Source organism: Solea senegalensis, linkage group LG17 (genome assembly GCF_019176455.1).
Source record: "Solea senegalensis isolate Sse05_10M linkage group LG17, IFAPA_SoseM_1, whole genome shotgun sequence".
NCBI lineage: Eukaryota > Metazoa > Chordata > Actinopteri > Pleuronectiformes > Soleidae > Solea > Solea senegalensis.
The window spans coordinates 14,121,736-14,143,133 of NC_058037.1; the positions used below are offsets into that span (position 1 = coordinate 14,121,736).

A 21,398-nucleotide genomic window follows, 5' to 3' on the forward strand; every position below is an offset into this window, starting at 1 on the left:
TTTAATAAAACTAAAAAAAAGCTCAAACTATGTTTTTTGTATGTTGAAGTAAAAAAGAAATTCACATTTCAGACTTGAAAGCTACTTTTCAGAATTCACTGGCAGATGCTTTTTCTTCCAACAAGAACATTTAAATCAATTTAAGAATTTAAGAAGTAAAAAAAAACAAACAAGCAACTCAAATGTTACCTATTTTAGTAAAAATAAGTCACAAAACTTAGCGGGTATTTCAGGGGGCGTGCCCACAGCCGAGTGGAAAGAGAACTTGTAACCAGAGGGTTGCTGGTTCGAGTCCCCACCAGGTCACCCCTCCACATGCGGGTCATGTGTCTGCTGGAGACAATACCAACTGAGACAGGGTGAGAGCGGGGGTCACACCCGGGACGGGTCCCCAGAGACCAACGTGAGCTCACTGATGCAGGTTGTGTGTTCAGATGATGTTTGAGTGAAAGGAAACATCTTGTCGTTGATTTGTGATCATCATTTTTTATTATTTGTGGATAAAATTAGGGCTATTATTGGCACAATATCAGTATTGGCTTTAAAATGTATTATGGGATATCAGCAAACACACCGGGATTGCTCAGGGAACATCTGCTGCCAGTTCATTTCCCTACAGAAAAGACTAAATGACCTCTGCAGTTGGACGTATATATATACATATATACATATGTATGCGCGCGCGTATATATATACAGCAGCAGAAAACATATATATATATATATTGAAGATACATATTGTTGGTTATTACATATATATATATATATATATATATATATATATATATATATATATATATATATATATATATATATATATATATATATATATACATACATACATACATATATCAGTGTATCAAAAGTAACTGTCAGTTAGTGGCGTTCTTAACTAAAATATCACGTCTGAAAGACGGAAATGTACCAAAGACTAAAAGAAAACAAGGTCATATCTCAGGTTTGCTTGGTTTGGATTTTATAGAAGCCCAGGACAGTTTTGAATCCATCTACAGAAACCTACAAAACACTTGTAATTGTTCACTTGATTGTTCTGGTGTGTGTGTGTGTGTGTGTGTGTGTGTGTGTGTGTGTGTGTGAGGTTCCTGTCGAGTCTGAAGGTAAATGTGTTTGGGAACCCTAGCTTTAAAGGACACAGCATCCTGAACCTTATTCAAATTCAAATCTTAGCCCTAAACTTAAAGTTCTGCCTTATTAGAACCAGGTTTTAGTCACGTGTTTACTCGGCTCTGTGGTAATGAAACACTACATCAACATGATTATGGACAGGAAACAGCGAGGTCATCAGAGGTCACATCAGAGGTTCTCTTGTAACTCTTATCCAAACAAACTGCCAATGCCAAGTCTGACGCCTGTCAATCAAGCCGTCAACAGTCATGTGACTCAAAGACAGACAGATGCTGGGAAACGGATTCACAAAGACACAATATCATCGTTTAATAATCATTATTCAACAACACACGACTGCAGACCCGCGCCTCCACTCAGTCATGTTGTGTTTTACAGATCCGCGCAGCAACATCAGACACCACATGTCACCGGTTTGATGACGTTCTCTTCAGCTGGAGTTCACTGAAGACTCCAGTCCTCCGTGAGAACTTGTCTTCTGTTAAGTTTTGATCCCGCCCACCACCCCTCTCCCAAGTCTTTTTTTAGCGAATTAAAATTGTTCCCAAAAAACAAAAAGGAGCGAGAAGCAGCTGATGATGCTGGTGGATCGGACTCGGGCCGATGTGGCTGATGACGGATGAAGTTCTTCTGATTCTTCTGATTTAAGGTAAAAGTCTTAAAAATGATTTTTGTATAAAGTAATACATTCAGTGGTTTTCTCATACTTTTTTTCCTGAGGGTAAAAATGGAAACAAATGAAGTCTTCACACGGTAACAGTGTTGAAAAGTCATTGGAAAGGTTGCACGTGTTACCGTGTGAAGACGGACTGGTCCGCGCTGAGTTTTGCTGACTAGTCGTTTCGTGAGAAAGCCTCGAGATCCAGCGCCGTGTCGAGTAAACGCTGCAGCTCTGTGACGTGAGTGTGTTTGTTCCCGGTGGCTGGAGCTGCTGCGGGGTCGCGGCCAGCGTACCTGCAGCACACGCAACATCACAACATCACAACATTAAACATCATGACAACGGACGTCAGCTCAACTTTAACACTGAACAAGAGCAACATTTTAAACATGTCATAAAAAACATAGGTGCAGGTCAGGAGGAACTCAAACTTCTTCTCTATGCGGATGATGTTTTATTGATGTCCAGCGACCCTAAATCCTCAGTCCCACAAATGTGCTAATAAATCTGTTGTGGATGTGGATTCACTGTGAACTGGTCGAAATCAGACGCCACGTTATCAAAGACGTGGACCTTCACATGGATGCCGGAAGATTAACTTATATGTCATTAAATTAACGCCAGGTCTGAAAAAAATAATGGAAGTCAACGTAGTTCCAGTCATTCAGAAAACTCAAACTCAAACTCACTAGACTGTCGTTTGTCTTTATGTCAGCGATGTAAAATCCACCTCTGTGGGTCAGGACAGAAGAGCAACTGGTCTATCCTGTCTCTGTGGAGGTCTTCTTTCACAGACAGACAGACCAGTTCCCTCTCAAGACCTGGTACTGGCTTAGGCCAGAGAGTCGTGGAAAATTACACATCAACTGACAAAAACTGACCCACATTTATCAAGCAGATCCTCCGTGGTATCACAAGAGGCTGTTAATAGATAAGAAGAGTTTCTGTTGGGATGAATGGATGAGGTCTGGGATTAGATGTTTGACGAGATTAAAATTAAATATAATTTGTGACATTCAGAGAAATTCCTTCAAATCAGATGTTGCATTCTCTCAAGTAAAGAACATATTCAGGACGATGTGACGTGGAAATTTCACGTAAGATAGGAGATAAAAACAGACGAGCATCAACATTCTATGAATCTAAAAGTATCGTCCGTTTCCGTGGGTCCATGGCCTCAGTCGGCCTGTAATCCGGCCCCCGACGCATCAGAATGAAGGTGGTGCTTACCACAGGTGGCGCGTGGAGTGGATGGTGGTGTGGAGGCGGGGCTTGACGTAGTCATAATAGCCCTGGTTCTTGTGCTCTTCCTGACACCAGACGAGATCCGCTTTGAGAAAGCGCTCGGTCTCAGCTTTCACCAGGTCGAAGGGGAAAGGAGAGAGCTGGAAGGAAAAGGAAATCACGTCTAAATGTAAACTGTACGTTTTATAATATAAAACAATATGTCACATGTTACATTTTTTTTCCTTGTTTGAATTATTTATTTATTTATTTTTTTTTTTAATTTTTAACACTTATTTTACTCGTAAATGTGATTCTCCGTCTCCCTCAGCAAATGTGTCGTAGGGAGTGAAGCAGTGAAGACAGGAAGTTACCCATGAGACGACTGCTCTAACAGCAGCCGCAGAAAAGACAAAAATAAATGGATCATTTGAGGGTGAACACAAAGTGTCTGGATCTGTTTCAACATAAAAGCAGTTAAAGCACTTGGATTACTCTGGATTATGTCTTAAACCCTCAGTTTATCTGCTGTATCCCGATATATGTGATATATGACGGATATAATACACTATAATACACTTTAAATACACTCATGTGAAATGAAATGGACTATGTGAAATGAAATGGACTATAAATATGGTGAAATTCTGTTAGAACACAAATAATTAGTCTTAGAATTAAAGAAGTGACTTTATTTAAATGTAATGTTGATTAATATACAGGTACATGATATTTAATTTATAATATTTAGTGAAAACGTATTCAATATAATAAACATGACAATTATCAATGCAAAAGCCTTTAAAAGCAGGAAGAGATATGACGATATCTAAAATCTAAGATGGCCGTGACTCTCACCTGTTCGATGCGGACGACGGCGACGGCATCGTCCATGCCTCTGTTCTTTCGCTCACGAATCAGCTCGTAGTAGATCTTTCCGGAGCAGAAGATGACTCTCCTGACTTTCTCTGGGCTGGAGGCGACAGGTCCATCATCAGGGATGACACGTTTGAAGGCGGTGCCTGCGGGTTGTGAAACATACATTTAACATTTGAATAAAGCTGCATTATTTGTGCATTTTCTTCTTTGTCTTTCATCTCCTGCTGTCAGCACTCACCTGGCAGCATGTCATCGAAGCTGGACCTGGCCTCTGGGTGGCGCAGCAACGACTTGGGAGTGAACACGATGAGCTTGAGGTACAGAGACAACGAGAGGGAACCGGGAAAGTTGAGCGACATGAATCGTGTGATGACGAGGAGCACGTGTGTGGTCAGTGTCACAGATCACTCACAGGTTTCCTGAAGGGCAGCAGGATCTGTCTGCGCAGAACATGGAAGTAATTTGCAGGCGTAGAGCAGTTGACGATGATCCAGTTACAGTCGTACAGCTGACGAACCGCCACGTCCTCCGTCAGTTTCTGAAAGACGGTCAAAGAATGGAAGCACATATAGGTGTGATCCTGCTGCAGTGTGTGTTCAAGATGCTTCAAGATGCATTCAGGAACCCTTGTAAGTTTCATCACTTCTGCAAGCACACTACCACTAACTGAATACCTGCTGCTGCCACCTCGTGATGATAGATGTACCACAAATTAGGTCAGCATTGGAGTAGAAAAGATTTTACTTCAGTGCAATCATTGATAAAAACACTTGTTTTGTATCTTCCTGATATATAACAAATAATAATCAATAAATACTCATGCCCATCCTAATTTAGAATACTGTATCAGATGTACAGTTCAGAGTCAAACTCACAGGGAAAACATCTGGGTCATCATTGCACATCTGCAGGAACCTCTCGGGACGGGCGGACGAGTGCTCTGGACCCTGAGAGGAGGACGGAGGAAAGACATGATGAACCTGAGCGCGGCAGAATGCTGCAGATCAAGTTTAGCGGGTCCTACCATTCCCTCCATGCCGTGAGGGAGCAGCAGCACTATGCCGTTGTGCCTGACCCACTTGGCCTGACCCGAGCTGATGAACTGGTCAATGATACACTGAGCCGTGTTATTGAAGTCTCCAAACTGGGCCTCCCACAGGACGAGAGCGTTGGGACTTGCCATGGCGAAGCCCAGTTCAAAACCTGCACCAGAAACAGAAACCAGGTTTAAACAGAGCTGGATTTCAATCTTCAGTGAGAATTCCAGTACTTGGTGATCCAATAAGCCTGCAGCCAACGACTGAAGAAGACTGAGAACTTCCAGCTACACAGTCCAAATATTCTCAAAGTGATTGAAATGTTCTTTGTTTAAGAAAAATATGCAGCAGAATGTTGCTCAAAACTAAAATATTAAATAAAATTGGTAATAAAACTAGTACCACTTATAACACGAGAGTCTATTGTAAAGATTTACAGGAAACACCTTTAAACTACAGTACACATGGTCTGTATGATGTAAAGCTCGTTTCTTTAAACGTTCATGTTTTTGTGATTCCTATCTTCTTCTCCGTGTGAGACAGACAGGTGGGGCGGCGCCCTGGTTGACGGGCCACCACTGCATGCTGGTTACTGACGTGAGTATAAAGAATAAACTGATCCTTGATGAGCACGTAGTCACATTCCTGGAATACCTGTGTAACCAGATTTCAAACTAATTAGAGCAGAAAACACTCCACAGGTGTTTAAAGGTTTGACACAGGGCCAACTCTGTTATTTACACACACACACACACACACACACACACACACCTGTTAGCCGTTAGCTATGCTGGCCCTCAGGCCGTCATGTAGTTGGCCCACACCCTAAATTTTGAATTATTTTCTAATTCTGTACATCGTGGTCACTCCCAACCAAAACCTCAGCATCTTCAGCTCAGCCAGCTCCAGTTGTTTGACCCCAGATATTAAAACTCATCCACTTTCTCTACTTCTACTCTTCACATCTTCACCACACCATCTTCATGGTATTATGAAGGAGGACATGAGGACAGCTGGTGTGACAGAAGACAGAAGAGGACACAGGGCAGAGAAGGAGAAGTTAGTGTGAGCCTGCTACTTACCCAGTACTCCATATTCAGACAGAGAACTGTTGCAGACAGTGTAGGGAGCCTGGTCAGGTGAGATGTAGTTCATGGGGATGCAGATCCTCTTATCGACGTTCTGGTCGTGAAGAACATGGTGCCGGTGGCTGTGACAGATGAATGAATGCGTTAGACTCCATTTGGTGAGTTCCCCTTCTCCGAGTGTGCACAGACATGAGGTTGTACCTGAAAGTGCCCCTCTCCACATCCTGTCCACTGAGACGTATGTGGATCCGGTCTTTGAGCAGAGAGCCAAAGGCCATGTACTCGCTGAGAGCCCAGTCACACACTCGCTGACTCAGCATGTCAGCGCGGCCCTTCAGGATACGAGTCAACCCTGAGGAGTGAAGACACAGGTGATGAAGAGAATCTGTGTTTAGAGTCTGCACTGAAGAATAATGTAAATAAAGTAAATACTGAATATAAGAAACATGATCAAATATGTTCTAGAAGATTGGCAGCTGTAACACTATAATGTTTTATTCTAATTTATTCCTCATCTTATGCTACACTGGAAAACAATATTTTCAAGACAGTAAAATAAAAAATTAACCTTGTTGTTGCTCCTGGTTTGTGAGTTCACTACTCGAGTCTGAATACTGAAAATACTGAAATACTGCTGTTAAATACAGATGTAAATTCACTGATGGGTGTGTAGCTGTCCACGGTGTTTCCCGCCTCCATCAAGGATAAAGTGGTAGAAGATGTTTTTGCAGTGTATGTATTAAATTATAAACTGTGATGTGTGTAGCTTTAGCCACAATAAAGTGCATCATGTTTTATCATAATTGTATTGTATCACATTATATTTTGAATTTAAGGATAAAAAAAACATAGCTTTAGCAAGTTTCTAATCAGGTCATTTTTGGCCAGATTTTATATCCTACATTTAATCTTGTAATAATATAATAATTGTCTCCATCAGTGTGTATTGTTTAAAACAGCACAGAGCAGGACGTGCCTCCATGGATGGTGAAATCTTCCACCGGGACTGAGGCAGCGATGTTTCCGATGTGGCTGAGCTCCTCTTCACTGATGCCGGTCGAAGGGCAGCTCATACTTTTAGGTTGACCCTCCAGAGTGAAGAAACCTGAACAACACAAACATTAGAATTAGAATTATACAAGCAGAACCAGCACAACTCTTACTAATAACACTACTATTACTAACAACACTACTATTACTAACAACACTACTATTACTAATAACACTACTATTACTAACAACACTACTATTACTAATAACACTACTATTACTAACAACACTACTATTACTAACAACACAACAATTACTAACAACACTACTATTACTAACAACACAACTATTATTAATAACAATACTATTACTAATAAGACAACTATTACTAATAACACTACTATTACTAATAACACAACTATTACTAACACTACTACTATTACTAACAACACTACTATTACTAATAACACAACTATTACTAACACTACTACTATTACTAACACACTACTATTACTAATAACACAACTATTACTAACACTACTACTATTACTAACAACACTACTATTACTAATAACACAACTATTACTAATAACACAACTATTACTAATAACAATACTATTACTGACAACACAACTATTATTACTAACACTACTACTATTACTAACAACACTACTATTACTAACACTACTACTATTACTAACAACACTACTATTACTAATAAGACAACTATTACTAATAACACAACTATTACTAATAACACAACTATTACTAACACTACTACTATTACTAACAACACTACTATTACTAATAACACAACTATTACTAACAACAATCCCAAGATCTGAACACAGACCAGGCCACGGTGAGTCGAGCCAGTGTTTGATGTGAAGGATCTTCTCGTCTTTGGAGCGAGCGTACGCCTCCTCGCAGATTTTGTCGTACCTCGCCACTTCCTCCTGAAAACAGATGGATACTTTGTTAGTGTGGAAATGGAACAACAAATGAGACAATAAAGTACATCATTCTCACATAGGAGTAGAATGAAATTAGGTTTGTAACAGGAGGGTAAGATCCCGGCACGGGTCAAGGGCTTAAAAAAAACAACAAAACTAACAAAAATTGGTGTGTGTGCAAATGTTTGGGGTCAAAAGTACCGATTTCTAATTCTGATTGTTATTTACCTCGTATTCTTGTGCTGTGACGACTCCATCAGTGATGAGTTTCTCAGCAAACTTCTGCAGGACTCCCTTCTGCTTCTTGACCTGCTTGTACATCAGTGGCTGAGTGAACATGGGCTCGTCCATCTCATTGTGGCCGTTCCGTCTGTAACACACCTAAATATGAAGATGCACAGTTTCAGGCAGTGATTTCCTGACCTCACACATGACACGCGTGGAAAAATAACCTAATACACTATTTTTTTTAGATAAAATGATCAGACAAGTGTGGAGATGTAATCTGCATCAATGTTAAAAGGCATATATTATGGAACGATCCAGGTGCACTGGTCATGCACAATAAAGTGAATATTTCTTATTGTGAACAATATAATAAACCTTTTGGGCCACACGATGGCAGCAGCCACAGTCTATATAATAAATCAATTAAAAAAAGGGTTAAAATGTCATAAAATGCATGAAACTCTTTGAAATACTGACCAGATCTACCACAACATCCTTGTGGAAAGTGTTCCTCCACTCGGCTGCTACTCCGCACACATACATCACGGCCTCCGGGTCGTCGGCATTGACGTGGAAGATGGGAGCGTTCACGACCCGAGCTACGTCTGTGGGGTACGGCGATGACCGAGCCATCCTGGGGTCTGTGGTGAAGCCGATCTGTGTGGACACAAAGGAAAGTGATTTTCAATAACATCTGTGTGTCCATGTTGTAGTTTATACACAGAACATAAACATCAGGTTGGTCCTGACGTCCGTACACAACACTCGGAAACTCGAAGCTGCAAAAGATGAATGATTTGCAGTTTTAGTCGAATCATTTGTTTAACATGAATAATTCAACAACTGTCGGTCAATTTGACTGTTGCCTAGCAACAAAACAACAACCATATTTTGGCAAACCAGTTACACGAATAAAACCAAACCAGACAACACATAATAAACATGAAACAAGTACTAAAACAAAAGATGTTATAAAAATGTCTATTTTTATAGGAATAACTATAACTGTATACTTTATTTTTCAGTCTTCTAAGAACGTAATATAATGTTGTTTTATTCAAAATCCCTGAAACTGCCATCAATTTTTTGGACAGGAAGTCATCACACTTTACACATCTATCCACCCAAACACAGCGGTGTATCCAGGCCGGGCAAAAGAGGCAGATTTACTCCAAATCTGTCATCATCATCATCCTCCTCTTCCTCACACTATGTTGTAGCCAGATTAGATTAAGATGGAGCAAGAGAGAAGGTGACACTAATACTTGTTACTATTGATTACTTCTTATTATTTTGTTATTTGTTTAATTTTCTATGCACTCCAGTCAAAATCACATCAACAGTGTCACCGGAGGAAGGTTGGGTACAACTGATGGTACACATGCCCCAGTTTGAGAACCATAGGGTCTAGTATATACTGTACGTCTGTAGCGGTGTGACTGTGTGACGTCAGGACTCTACACCCGCTGGTTTTAGTGTGCGTACCTGGTTGTTGACCACCACGTGTATGGTGCCATGGGTGGTGTAGGAGGGCAGGTCAGACAGGTGGAAGGTCTCGTACACGATACCCTGTCCTGCGAATGCAGCGTCTCCGTGCAGCAGGATGGACATCACCTGCCGGATCATCCATCAGGTTACTGCTTTCACCGTGTGATAAATGGACACTTAACTGAAGGTGACGTACCTTCTTGCCCTCGGTGTCTCCACAGTAGAACTGCTCAGCTTTGGTCTTCCCCTGCACCACAGGGTCCACCGCCTCCAGGTGAGACGGGTTCGCCATGAGGGACATTGTGATGTCCCTCTTGCTCGCGTGGTTCATCCTCTTGTGATACATCCCCAGGTGATATTTCACATCACCTGATCCCTGAGAGTGGAGAACGAAGACAGTGTGACGACACTCAGGGAAAATACCACAACTCCTGGAGAATGAAATGATTATTCATTCATTCATTCATTCATTCATTCAGTTTAATCCAGTGAAGGCCACAGTCCGACTAAGACGGGCCATTGGAGGAGAAAATCAGTTTATTGGCTGTGTACGTCTGACCACGCCTGTGTGCGTCTGACCACGCCTGTGTGCGTCTGACCACGCCTCCATAGCCAGTGCTGTATCTCTCTATAAGCGAGTGTCTATGGCACGGATCATCAACTGGCGGCTCGCAAGCTGAATCCGGCCCCCGACAGCTTCCAATCCGGCCCACAAATGAATTCCAAGGAAAAAAAATGTAAAGGCCAATTGAACAAATGTGGGAATCGGAAAACTGTTACACAGTTACGAGCAGCAATGACGGCTTCATTCATTCATTCATTCATTCATGGAAAACACCCTTCAAATAAATACATGTTAATATTGTGAATACTGTCATCAGTAACAATGAAGCATTTACTTTGACTGGTTTTTAACTCGTTTTAGATGCTGTTATTTTCACATTTGTTTCTATTTCAAAGTCTCAAAAACAACAGACTTCAGTCAAAAAAGAAGGTTAAAATGCCTTCAAAATATAAAAAATAAATAAATCCAATATCAAAATTACAATAAATGTCAATTTTATTTTATTTTATCTGAACACCTCGCCCTTTGATGAACCCTGGTCCTGAACCCGTTTCCTGTTTCCTGTTGACCTTCACATCACCTCAAATGCAGCGAACAGTGAGAGGAACCGTGCTGCAGTTCATACATGCAGGAGTAATGGCACTATGAATCGCGTTTTCCAGGTAGATTAGTCCGACTAAGACGAGCTCGACTTTAGTCAGTTTGCATAACATGAAGAAAACGGAATCATTATCTTAGTCCAACTCAAATCAGGCTTTTAACATGTGTGTTAATGAAACACATAAATCTGTTCTTTGACAGTCCTAATATGTAGAAAAACATTCTGAACCATCGTCATCATCATCATCATCATCAAACCTCATCCGCAGCCTCCAGCTTCGATTCAAACTGGCAGAAGATTTGTTCGAGGTCTTTGCGGATGACGTTGGCCAGCACGTTGAGACGACCTCTGAGGAGACGACAGAGTGGAATGATGTGAACGCTTTTTCATTTGAGGTGAACGTACGATAGTATTTGACCTGGATATTCACCTGTGAGGCATTCCCATGATCACACTCTCCACGCCGCTCTGACTGGACTTGTCGATGATGGTCTTGAGCGCTGGTATGAGCGACTCGCAGCCTTCCAGACCGAAACGCTTCTCCGAGGAAAACTTCCTCTGAAGAAAATCCTCGAACCTGTGAACCAGTGTGTGTGTGTGTGTGTGTGTGTGTGGTCTCACTAAATCATTCAACACTAAACTATTTTCATACTCTAATTCCTACTAAGAAGTACTGCTGTGAACACAATGTGGTGCTGATGAAGGAGCAAAGACCAGACCTGGTGGATCGGATCATCCGGGCCAACAGAGTCCTCTTCTCCTCCAGACTGAAGTGCATGACGCCTGGAGTCTCAAACTTGTGTCTGATCCACTGACACTGCTCCAAGTCATTAATGAACATGAACTCCACTCCGATGTGCTGACAGTACGACATCTGACACAAAAACAGTCAATTAATATGTGGATTGGGGACTTTTTAAACAACTTTAATTCATTTTTATTGGTTTATCAAAAGAACTTTATCAAGTTCTTATCAAGTTCTACTCTGGAGGACATGACAGTATTTCTTTTGTGCTTTTTATCATAAAAAATCTGACAGTTCAAAGTATAACAGTAACACTTGTTTTGTTGATGATTAAATGCCACGCCCCCCTTAACAAATACATTCATGACAGGAGGGGAGGGGCTAACATCAGACGAGCACAGAAGACATCGTCACTGACCGGAGCTTTAAAACGTATCGCACAGTTATTTTAGGAATGTGGAGTATTTTACCTCGAGGCGCTGAATAATCTCTCTGAGCGGCAAAGTGCTTTCACTGCCACCGATGAAGGTGGTGGTGGGAAGACGGAACACTTTGTCCAGGTCCGACTCAGCCAGGCCATAAAAACCTGTTCAAAAACCAACAAGCACGGGCATGAGAACCAGGTCAATGTGGGGGGGTGAGGGGGTGAGACACGGAGAAGAGAGAGAGAGACAGGAGGAAACAAACCAAACTACAGCGGAAACAATTAACTGATGAATTGATTATTAATCGATTACTAAATTAATCGACAACTATTTTGATAATCGATTCATCGCTTTGAAATTTGTTTCATAATTGTTTAAGTTTCTTAAATGTGAGTATTTTCTTTATTTCTTTGCTCTGGTAACAAAGAAATCATTAAAAGTGAATCATTTTAATTTGTGGACAAAACAAGACATTTGAGAACATCATCATTTCCAGGTTTGACGAACATTTTTAAAGGTTTTCTGATATTTTATGGACCAAGCGATTAATCGATTAATCGAGAAAATAATCGTCAGGTTAATCCATTATGAAAATAATCGTTAGTTGCAGCTTTAAACCAAACCAATATTATGTCAATTATCAGTTTTGATTTCAGAATAAAGGCTGACGATACATTTTTAAGATCATCTGCCAGGACAAATATTACTTCTGTACCTCGTGTATTAAAGAGTGCGCAGCTCTCACACTGAAGAATGTTGAATGAATGATAAACACAAAGGAACTAAATGTGGGCGTGTGTTTTATCGTTTGGATTTAAATGGGATAAAGAATAAATTCTACTCATTTTCTTACAACAAATGATTCAGTAACTTTACTTTGGGGCGTTTAAAACATTGTAGACTGACGTGTGTTCATGTGTTCACTTCAGCAGGGTGTTTATTTACATCACTGTGTTACGTACAGAAAATGAATTTAAGACTAGAAGCTATATAAATACAAACTAATTACCATTTACAGGCAATGTCCTCGTTTCTAACACACGTAAATATCCTTTAAGCTTGTAATACAGGTCAGAAACAGCACATGATTGGTTTTAGAGTTTATTTACAGCGTATTATCAAACATCTCAAAGGAAAACGACGTGTGTACGGCTGTAAATCTCCATATATCTTATATATCGGTATATTGTACAGACTATAGACTACAGATATTATTTATAAGACATATCACTCAGCATGCTGTGATAAGATCTTGATCTCGTACTGTCACTACTCCATGACTCATGACGGGAAGTCGTGGAAAAAAGGACGACAAAGAACTTTGAGCTTTGAGATAGCAGCTTGTAAATATATCATGTGCTTCATTATAACAGTTAGACAACGATGATTATATAGTAAATATACATATATATATACGTATATATTCACAGTCTGACCCTTCAAACACGACTCAGACGCAACAACAAAGGCCTGATAAAAACACTCTCTCCACCAGAGATTAGAGCTCATCCATATGTTGACATAGATAATAGATAATAGATAACATATAACATATAATATAATCTTGTTAGACTGAACGTTGCACAACTTTCACAACAACAAAATCAGAGAATGCAGTGTCAAGCATGGACTGAGACTTATACTGTTGTATCATGTTGCTTGATCATTCATTCATTCATTCATTCAGCTGACATAAGGTAAGGCGGGGCCACACGGGGTCGGGGTCAAACGTCATGGTCACACTGTTCAAAACACTTTTCGGACATTTTAGGGAGCAACCGATTACTCGATGGACGAGAAGAAAAGACTTCATCTGTGAGTGGACTTTGTCGACATCAGGGATTTAAGGTGACGCAGACAAAGATAAAGACACGTGGCTCAAAGCAAACAAACAGATTACAGTGTGGATACAATGTGTCATGTGGACAGTGTGAGTGAACACGTGTGTTAGCTCATCTCAACGCTGATGATCCCGTCGTGTCTGTCTGCAATCTAATCACAGCAATAACAGATAAGCCTGAGGGAGAACTGTGTGACCCCATGGACCAATGAGCAAAGGTCACACACACACACACACACACTTACAAGAACCTCAGGCTACACAAATGCAGTTTTGCAGCTTTTTAAGATGTAGTTAAGGTCTTGATTGAAAGCTGGTAACTCACTGACTTGTTTTTTGAAGAGCGCTTATGAAGTACAGTGCTGTGACCAGTGAAACACAGACTTTATTTCAGCCTCTTTCTACAGAATAATGAAGCTGAATAATGTCATCGTCATCATCATCATCATCATCATCATCATCATCATCATCGTCATCATCATCATCATCATGAACGTTTCACTCACTGCTGCCTCCATCACTTCAAACATGCTAGTTTGTGACTCTGGTGTGTGAAAGTCTTCAGTGAAGTTTCCCTACGTCATTTATGAGGAAGCAGCTCCTGTGTCAGTCATCCATCACAGAGTCACGTACTTATATCATAAAACCATATACAGTCAAATAGATTATGTATATAAATCTGCATGTTTTTGGACCGTGGGAGGAAACCCACCCACACACACACACACACACACACACACACACACACACACACACACACACACACACACACGCACACACACGCACACACACACACAGAGAGAACATGCAAACTCCATACAAACACACAACATACAAACAATTCATCGATTATTTATCGATAACTAAATTAATCCACAACTATTTTGATAATCGATTCATCGTTTTGAAGTTTTTTTCATGATTAAAAAGATTTCTGACTGTTTAAGTTTCTTAAATGTGAGTATTTTCTTCATTTCTTTGCTCTGATAACAAAGAAATCATTAACAGTACATGTATATTAACCCCAGGTTTGACGAACACCGATCAACATGTTTTTAAGGTGTTCTGATATTTTATGGACCAAACGATGAATCGAGAAAATAATCAACAGATTATTGGATTATGAAATTAATTGTTAGTTGCAGCTCTACACACACACACACACACACACACACACACACAGACTGTGTGTCAGGTACATCACACAGAGCTTTTCACGTGTTCTTTCAGGCTGACCTCTGTGAGCATCAGCATCAGCATCAGCAGCGAGACAAAGCACTGAAACTGAACAATAACACTGGACAATGGATTAACACTAGAAACACTAGAAACACTAGAAACACTCTATTCCAGTGGTCAGCAACTGTCAGCCTGTGAGCAGAGAACTGGTCTGTCAGCATCAGCAGGGTGGATTTTGTAAATGCTTTTAAAATTATTTGCTTTTTCTTCACAAATGACACATGTCCTTTATTTTGCTTTTGTGATGGATCGAGAGTAAAAGACCAGAAAATAACTGACATTTTATTTTCTGCATCCCACACACATTTTTGTCTTAAAAGAGTAACAAGACGGCGATTGAAGACAACGTCCACATTATCAGTCACAGGGGAGCTCACAAATGTCTTATTTTTGTCTCTGAATGAAGACGATTTAAGACACGAGCAACAGTTTTGTTGCTTTTTCTTTTAATCAATACATTTACTAAATTCTGAATAGTTTAGATTATAAGGAATTGTCTCATGTTTGGACCCCCCCCCGGCCCTATTCCATGTCCTCCTAACAATCAGCTGCTTTTAAACACTGAGGCCCGGCCTTTTCTTTCTGCAGGCACACACACACACACACACACACACACACACACACACACACACACACACATATTTTACCATGTGTTTTGTGCTGTGGTGATGAGTCTGTGTGTCTGTTAATGTAATATGTAATAAATGAATAAAGGAGTTCCTCTTCAAAGTCAAACACACATTATTTCTAAGCACATTCTTATCTTCTCTGCACAGAAACATGTGAGCACTGACGATCACAGAATAAACATTCATTTAAAAAAGCGCTTCATTCATCTCAGTGGCATTAGAGAGTTACACTTTTGAAAAACAGCTGATTACTTTATCGGTCCGATACACTCAAGGTCGTAACATCAGCATCGGTAACTAACAGTTATTTTGTGTAATGTGATGTTTTGAAATTGTTTTTATGAGCATCCATTTACAGTCCAAAAAGCAGGAAGATCACTGTAGATAAGGAGATGTGAATTGATGGGTGTGTCACACAGACTAAGGAAATAAAGGCAAGCCTGTTTTTTATGAGCATTTTCAATTTGCATGTAAAACATTTGAATGGAAACAGAAATTAAAAAAAGGGACTATTAAATAAAACTATTAAAGTGGAAACGTTGATAAATTGATGAAAGGTGAGTACAAACTAGGGATGCACAATATTATCGGCACCATATCAGTATCGGTTGAGATTGGCTTTAAAATATATGATTATTTAAACTATTATAAACTATTATTAAATTCAAATCTACATTTCTGTGACACGAATATAAAAAATATGATTTAATTTTACTACAGAAGAGACTAAATGATGAGTAGATATATCGGCATTGATATCAGCAAAACACAACAACAATATCTACATCTATATCTAGTTTCAGCACATAATAGATGTGGTTTAGACTTTTCCCCGTACTGGACAGGAGGAGGGATGTGTGGACTGATCAGGAAACAACAATCTTACAATGAGCAACATCCAATTCAATGACCTTTCAAGGACTTTCCAGGATCACTTCCCTCAAATTCAGGCACCGAATGTGCTTACGCAGCTTAAGCCGCGCTGCCCCTGTTATTGATTTGCAGAGCTCTGCATGTGGACAAGTGATCGTCCTCGGGATCGTGGTCAAAGTCAGTCTTTGTCCTTTTCTTTGGTGAAACAGACGTTACTCGCTCATTGTTCTGCATCTCACGTCAACGATGGTGAGAAACAGCGTACACAGTGTCCACAACACTGCGAGTAAAGACAACTTTTTATGTCTTTTTAGGGCAATTTAAAAAATTTTCAAGAGCCTTGATTTTTTTTTCCCAAATCCACAAACTTTCAAGGAATCCAAGGACCCAAACATGGTGTGCGTTCCTTGTAAGACTTTCTCGCTTCATCTATAAGGTAATAGTGAATATGTGGACACTTGCTAATATCATCTACACAATCTTTTATACTGATTTATTTCAGTATTGTTCGCGGTCCTTAATCAGCAACAAAAGAACATATTGAGAATTATTCGGTGAAGAACGTGGACATTCGTGCTCTTCACTTACCTGTTGTGATGTTTTCAGAACCCAAACCACGCGCACACTCTCACTAGTCTTGGAATGTTTGTTTACAATGAAAGCGTCTGTATTTCTCACCGACGTTCTGCAGACCAATGGTACACGGAGCGTCGTCAAAGTCCACACAGCTGATTTCCAGCGGGTCCAACTTGGCTATGTGATGCCCTCGGACCTACACAGACACCAGGAGAGGGCAAAGACTGTAAGGCTTCCTAACATGTGTTATATAGCATGTATACATGTTAGCACAATGTTCCACACTGCAGGACCAAACTGAGGAGAACATCACTTGAGAAGAACACATGAGAAGTGACCTCGTTTAATACAAACGTGTGTGTGTTATTGTTTGACAGTAAATCCGTTGTACAGTAGACGCGGTGTTTGTGTGCATCACACCATGTTAGCACATTGTTATCAGTTGGAGACATTTGCCTCTGCCACTTCTCAACAGTAGCGCGGTGAGTGAACTTGGGAGTGATGTCACTCACAGTTCCAACTTCCAAGTTCCGATGTTAATGGAACACAGTGTAAGTTGTTTTTGCTAATGTTATTAAGTTTAACTGTAGAATCATCTGGTGATAATAACGTGTTATTGTACGTGAAAGTCACCGTCAGAGCATGTTTGTGATTTACCTGATATGCTCGTATGAGTGACTGTACTGCGAGATGATCCTTCACCAGTTTCTCCAGATTTTGTCCAGCCCCCACCTGATGCTGGACCCCGGTCAGTCCCTGAGAAGGTCCACTGAGGGGGGGAGGGCTCTGGTAGGCTCCACCGGGAGGAACGCCTGCATTAACGTTGCGGAAAAATACATCCCAGGACTACATGGAGAAAGAGAGGAGGAGAAGAAGGAAGACAAATCACTCGTCATGTTATCGTGAGTTTCTCAGCATTTGCTTAGAGCGCCTGGCAAAGTCATCCTGGGTCAACACAAGCAAACAGTCGGGAAAAAGGATTCTGATGAGTTTCCCAGGATTCAAGACGTCATCACCAAATATCTTGGTCTTGTTGTAGTGAACCAGAAATATTATTTAGAATAATAATATATTTTTACATGAAAAAAATCAATCAATCATGAAAATCACTGTAGTTAATGAATCACTGAGCTCATTGTTTCAGGTCTCATTTCTGATGCTAATATTCATGAAAACATCATTTTACTTTGTAACATTTAGGAATCAGGGACTCAATTATACAGCAATATTAAGACGTAGGTGGTTACTGGGTAAAATATCATGACTGACAGCTGACAGCTGCTGTGTAACCACAGCACCGTCATTCATCCACCAGTGCAGGGTGTTAGTTACTGATAGATTACTAACTGAATTAGCAACATCTGTTTCAGAAAATTAAATTCCATTTTATTTGTATATAAGTACATTATCTCCAGGCTCTGTACATAGACAACATCACGGAGAGCAGAGATAAATATAAATATTAGATATAGACATATATATAAACCCACGGTTTTAGGATTCCAGTAACTGTGTTTGGGAGGAAGGCGAGTGCAGAGTGTCTGCTGGCACGGACGTGTCAGGGATGCAGAGGCAGTCTCTGGTTTTTCAACCTGCGCTCGGTAAGTGTCCACCAGAGTGCAGGATCTAGACTGGATGAGACGTCGTCTTCGTTTGTGCAGCGCACTTTATGATGTTTATTAAAATAGGCAACGTGAAATCAACATTTCCACTCTCTATTTAATTGTCCAGGTGAGCATGTGTCGATCGTCGGTCATTTTGTGCTACATTCAAGTGGCCACATCTTAAAATAAAAGCTTAGAAATGACACTTTCAGAATGTCTCTCAAAATGTCCCTCAGGACACTTGTTCCTGGTTTTCCCATGGCGGGACACAAACGTGTATTTGTGCAAACTTTGCACAACTACATTTTGCACAGGTATCTGTTACCACTGATAACTCAGGCGACACAAACACAGACAACTACCTTGTGCACATTGTTGGGATCCTCCAGCCACGTGTTGTACATCTCCTCCACATAGTTAGAGCTGGTGCCATTGAGAAAAGGCTCGGCCGTCACAGATGTGTTGTGACGCCGCACAAGCTGAAATGTCCTTAAACTGCCACGGAGCGCAGATGATGATCCGACCTGCGGGACATTCTGGACTGTCTGTGTCGCCGCTAAAGGCCGCAGCCTTGCTACTGTAGTCCTTAAGCGGTGCATGGCCGCCGTTTAGCCACAGCGCCTCTCCTCACCGTCTTCCTACAAGAAGTCCTTCAGGAGTCCCTCAACTCAACTGGTTTCTCCAAAAGTCCTGATCCTGAAGCTCGGCTTCTCTGAACACTCCACTGGATCCTGTTTAACACACATCAAACAGAAATATTCAGTATCCTCAAGGCTATGTTTATTTCATTGTAAACACTAAAAAAGAAGCATGTGTTCCATAATGTCCCGAATGTTCCGTCTGGGTGTGTCTCTCATTGTTTGTCTACACAAAAACGCATGGATGATGTTTTGAGATTTTTCCACTTTCAGGGCTCTAAAAATGCTGTTTCTGTGTGGATCAAACACCTCCCATGACCGAGTGGACACGGCCTGATGCCTCCGCTCGCTTCTGTCTAAGTTGTGTTAACTTTACCAGCGTTTAATTGTTAGTTTCATCATGAAAAAAGAAGCACAAACACTTTTCTCTCTTGCTGCAAAATAAGAAGAAAAGCTTCGGCTTATAGAAGTCGGACCCGACCAGCCAAACGTCATCAAGAAGCAAGAAGTACACTGGTTCTTTCTCCAGGAGCTGGTATGAGAAGAAGGACTGGGTGACTGGTTGCCCTCAGACCAGGTCCATGTTATGTTTTCCTGCCTGGATTCAAACAGGTAACACAGACAATGTCATATGAACAAAACTGTGATAGAGAAGCTCCCATGTTTAAAGGAGAGACGTTGTGGACTTTTTATTTACATTAAAGGCGTGAGAATGGTGCGTTGACATGTCCTAGTCACCACTGTGCTAGATCACCACAGTCCATGTGAACAACTGACCAAAGAAAAGAAGGGAATTGACTGTAAAATCACTGCTAAAACAACAATGAGACAAAGACACAAAGACACAATAGTTGAGAGAATCAGGGTCCAAGACCGGAGTTTGGCCCCGGGACTCCAGAACCGCATCCATGGTTCGCCCATCTATGGTAATGACTCACACACACACACACACACACACACAACATGAAAGCGTCACGTGCGTGACAAGCAGCAAGTTGAGCAGTAAAATGACAAACTGTGTGACGAACATGTCACGGTCTTCTTACCTTCTCCACACACAGGAGTGAAAGTGCGACTCCTTCCTCCTCAACACCCTCCCGTCCTGTCGCGCGCCCTCCACTCTCGCGCTGAGGTGCCGCGCGCTTATCGCTCTCTGTGCTGATGCGTCACGACACGAAAACGTCAGAGAAGGTTAAAGTGCTGCCGTCACAGTTTGAGGAACGACAGGAGTCAGCAGTTGTATGACGTCATCTTCTCACCTGTTGGATTTTGAAGTTTTTTTTTTAACTGATGTACAGTTTGATCCTTGTGTTGGACGTCTCTTCCTGTGACGGCACTCTGGCCAATCAGCAGCCGGCAGTCTGCTGACGTCATGCATTGTACTTACTCACCAGAGCAGGTACTAAAAAAGCCCCAGGGGATGCACATTCATGGTCCCCAGAGTATGAATCCTGGTGTTACTGTTACTGTAACACACATATTATATATTATTACGACTGTTCGATTCCCTCTCAACATATGACTGACACGCCTGAACATCATGTGATTCAGCGGAGGCGGAAGTTTTAACTGATCTGCAGTTGCTCAGTGTTCAGTTTCTTTCTTGTGTAGGAAGTCACGCTCATGACTCCTCCAGCGACGATGCTCTCTGACCAATCAGTGGTCGGCATTTTAGTATCGGCTCAGAGCAGGAAGTAAAAAAACACCGGGTACCATCACTGATGAAAAAGAAAAACAAACGAGTAGCATCGAATTGAGCTGTGCTGTAAGTGCATGATGGAAAAATGCCATAAATGCCAAAACAGACCAAAACGGACGCAATCTGTTGATGAACTATTTTAAATTGCCCCTTTGAAGACGTCTTTTTACTATTATTAACTGCTAAGTTTCCTGTTAACCCTGAAAGTGCTCAACGACCTCTCTTGAAGTCAACAAGGAAAGAGACAGAGCAGCACATTATCTATGTTTCA

At 41.0% G+C, this 21,398-nt stretch overlaps 1 protein-coding gene across 5 annotated transcripts; it reads right to left on the bottom strand.

Moving 5' to 3' along the window:
• Positions 1–1,429: 1,429 nt before the first annotated feature.
• On the bottom strand, positions 1,430–20,708 carry LOC122783733 (2-oxoglutarate dehydrogenase, mitochondrial-like). Of its 5 annotated transcripts, none has more exons than XM_044048539.1 (25): positions 20,303–20,418; positions 20,126–20,200; positions 19,910–20,026; positions 19,153–19,521; positions 17,844–18,032; positions 17,289–17,382; positions 12,075–12,190; positions 11,579–11,733; positions 11,290–11,436; positions 11,117–11,207; positions 9,890–10,069; positions 9,691–9,819; positions 8,683–8,862; positions 8,206–8,358; positions 7,878–7,980; positions 7,011–7,139; positions 6,236–6,386; positions 6,029–6,156; positions 4,934–5,112; positions 4,785–4,856; positions 4,322–4,447; positions 4,148–4,220; positions 3,889–4,052; positions 3,037–3,191; positions 1,430–2,099 (listed from the first exon to the last, which is right to left on the bottom strand). In XM_044048539.1, the coding sequence occupies exons 4-25, from the start codon at positions 19,387–19,389 to the stop codon at positions 1,979–1,981; spliced, it is 3,072 nt and encodes a 1,023-aa protein (XP_043904474.1). In that variant the 5' UTR covers positions 19,390–19,521; positions 19,910–20,026; positions 20,126–20,200; positions 20,303–20,418; the 3' UTR covers positions 1,430–1,978. The 5 variants fall into 5 exon arrangements, with proteins under 5 accessions (XP_043904474.1, XP_043904478.1, XP_043904475.1 ...); XM_044048543.1 differs by having other exon boundaries at positions 1,430–1,860; positions 1,941–2,099; positions 20,126–20,418; XM_044048540.1 differs by having other exon boundaries at positions 19,941–20,026; positions 20,126–20,418.
• Between the last annotated feature and the right edge of the window lie 690 nt (positions 20,709–21,398).

Coding starts and splice junctions, on each gene's coding strand:
- LOC122783733 (XM_044048541.1), bottom strand. CDS start 19,389: ATGCACCGCTTAAGGACTACAGTAGCAAGGCTGCGGCCTTTAGCGGCG. Junction 8,359..8,682: donor AGGATGTTGTGGTAGATCTG/GTCAGTATTTCA, acceptor CTTCATATTTAG/GTGTGTTACAGACGGAACGG. Junction 3,192..3,888: donor CCGTCGTCCGCATCGAACAG/GTGAGAGTCACG, acceptor TTTTCCTTCCAG/CTCTCTCCTTTCCCCTTCGA.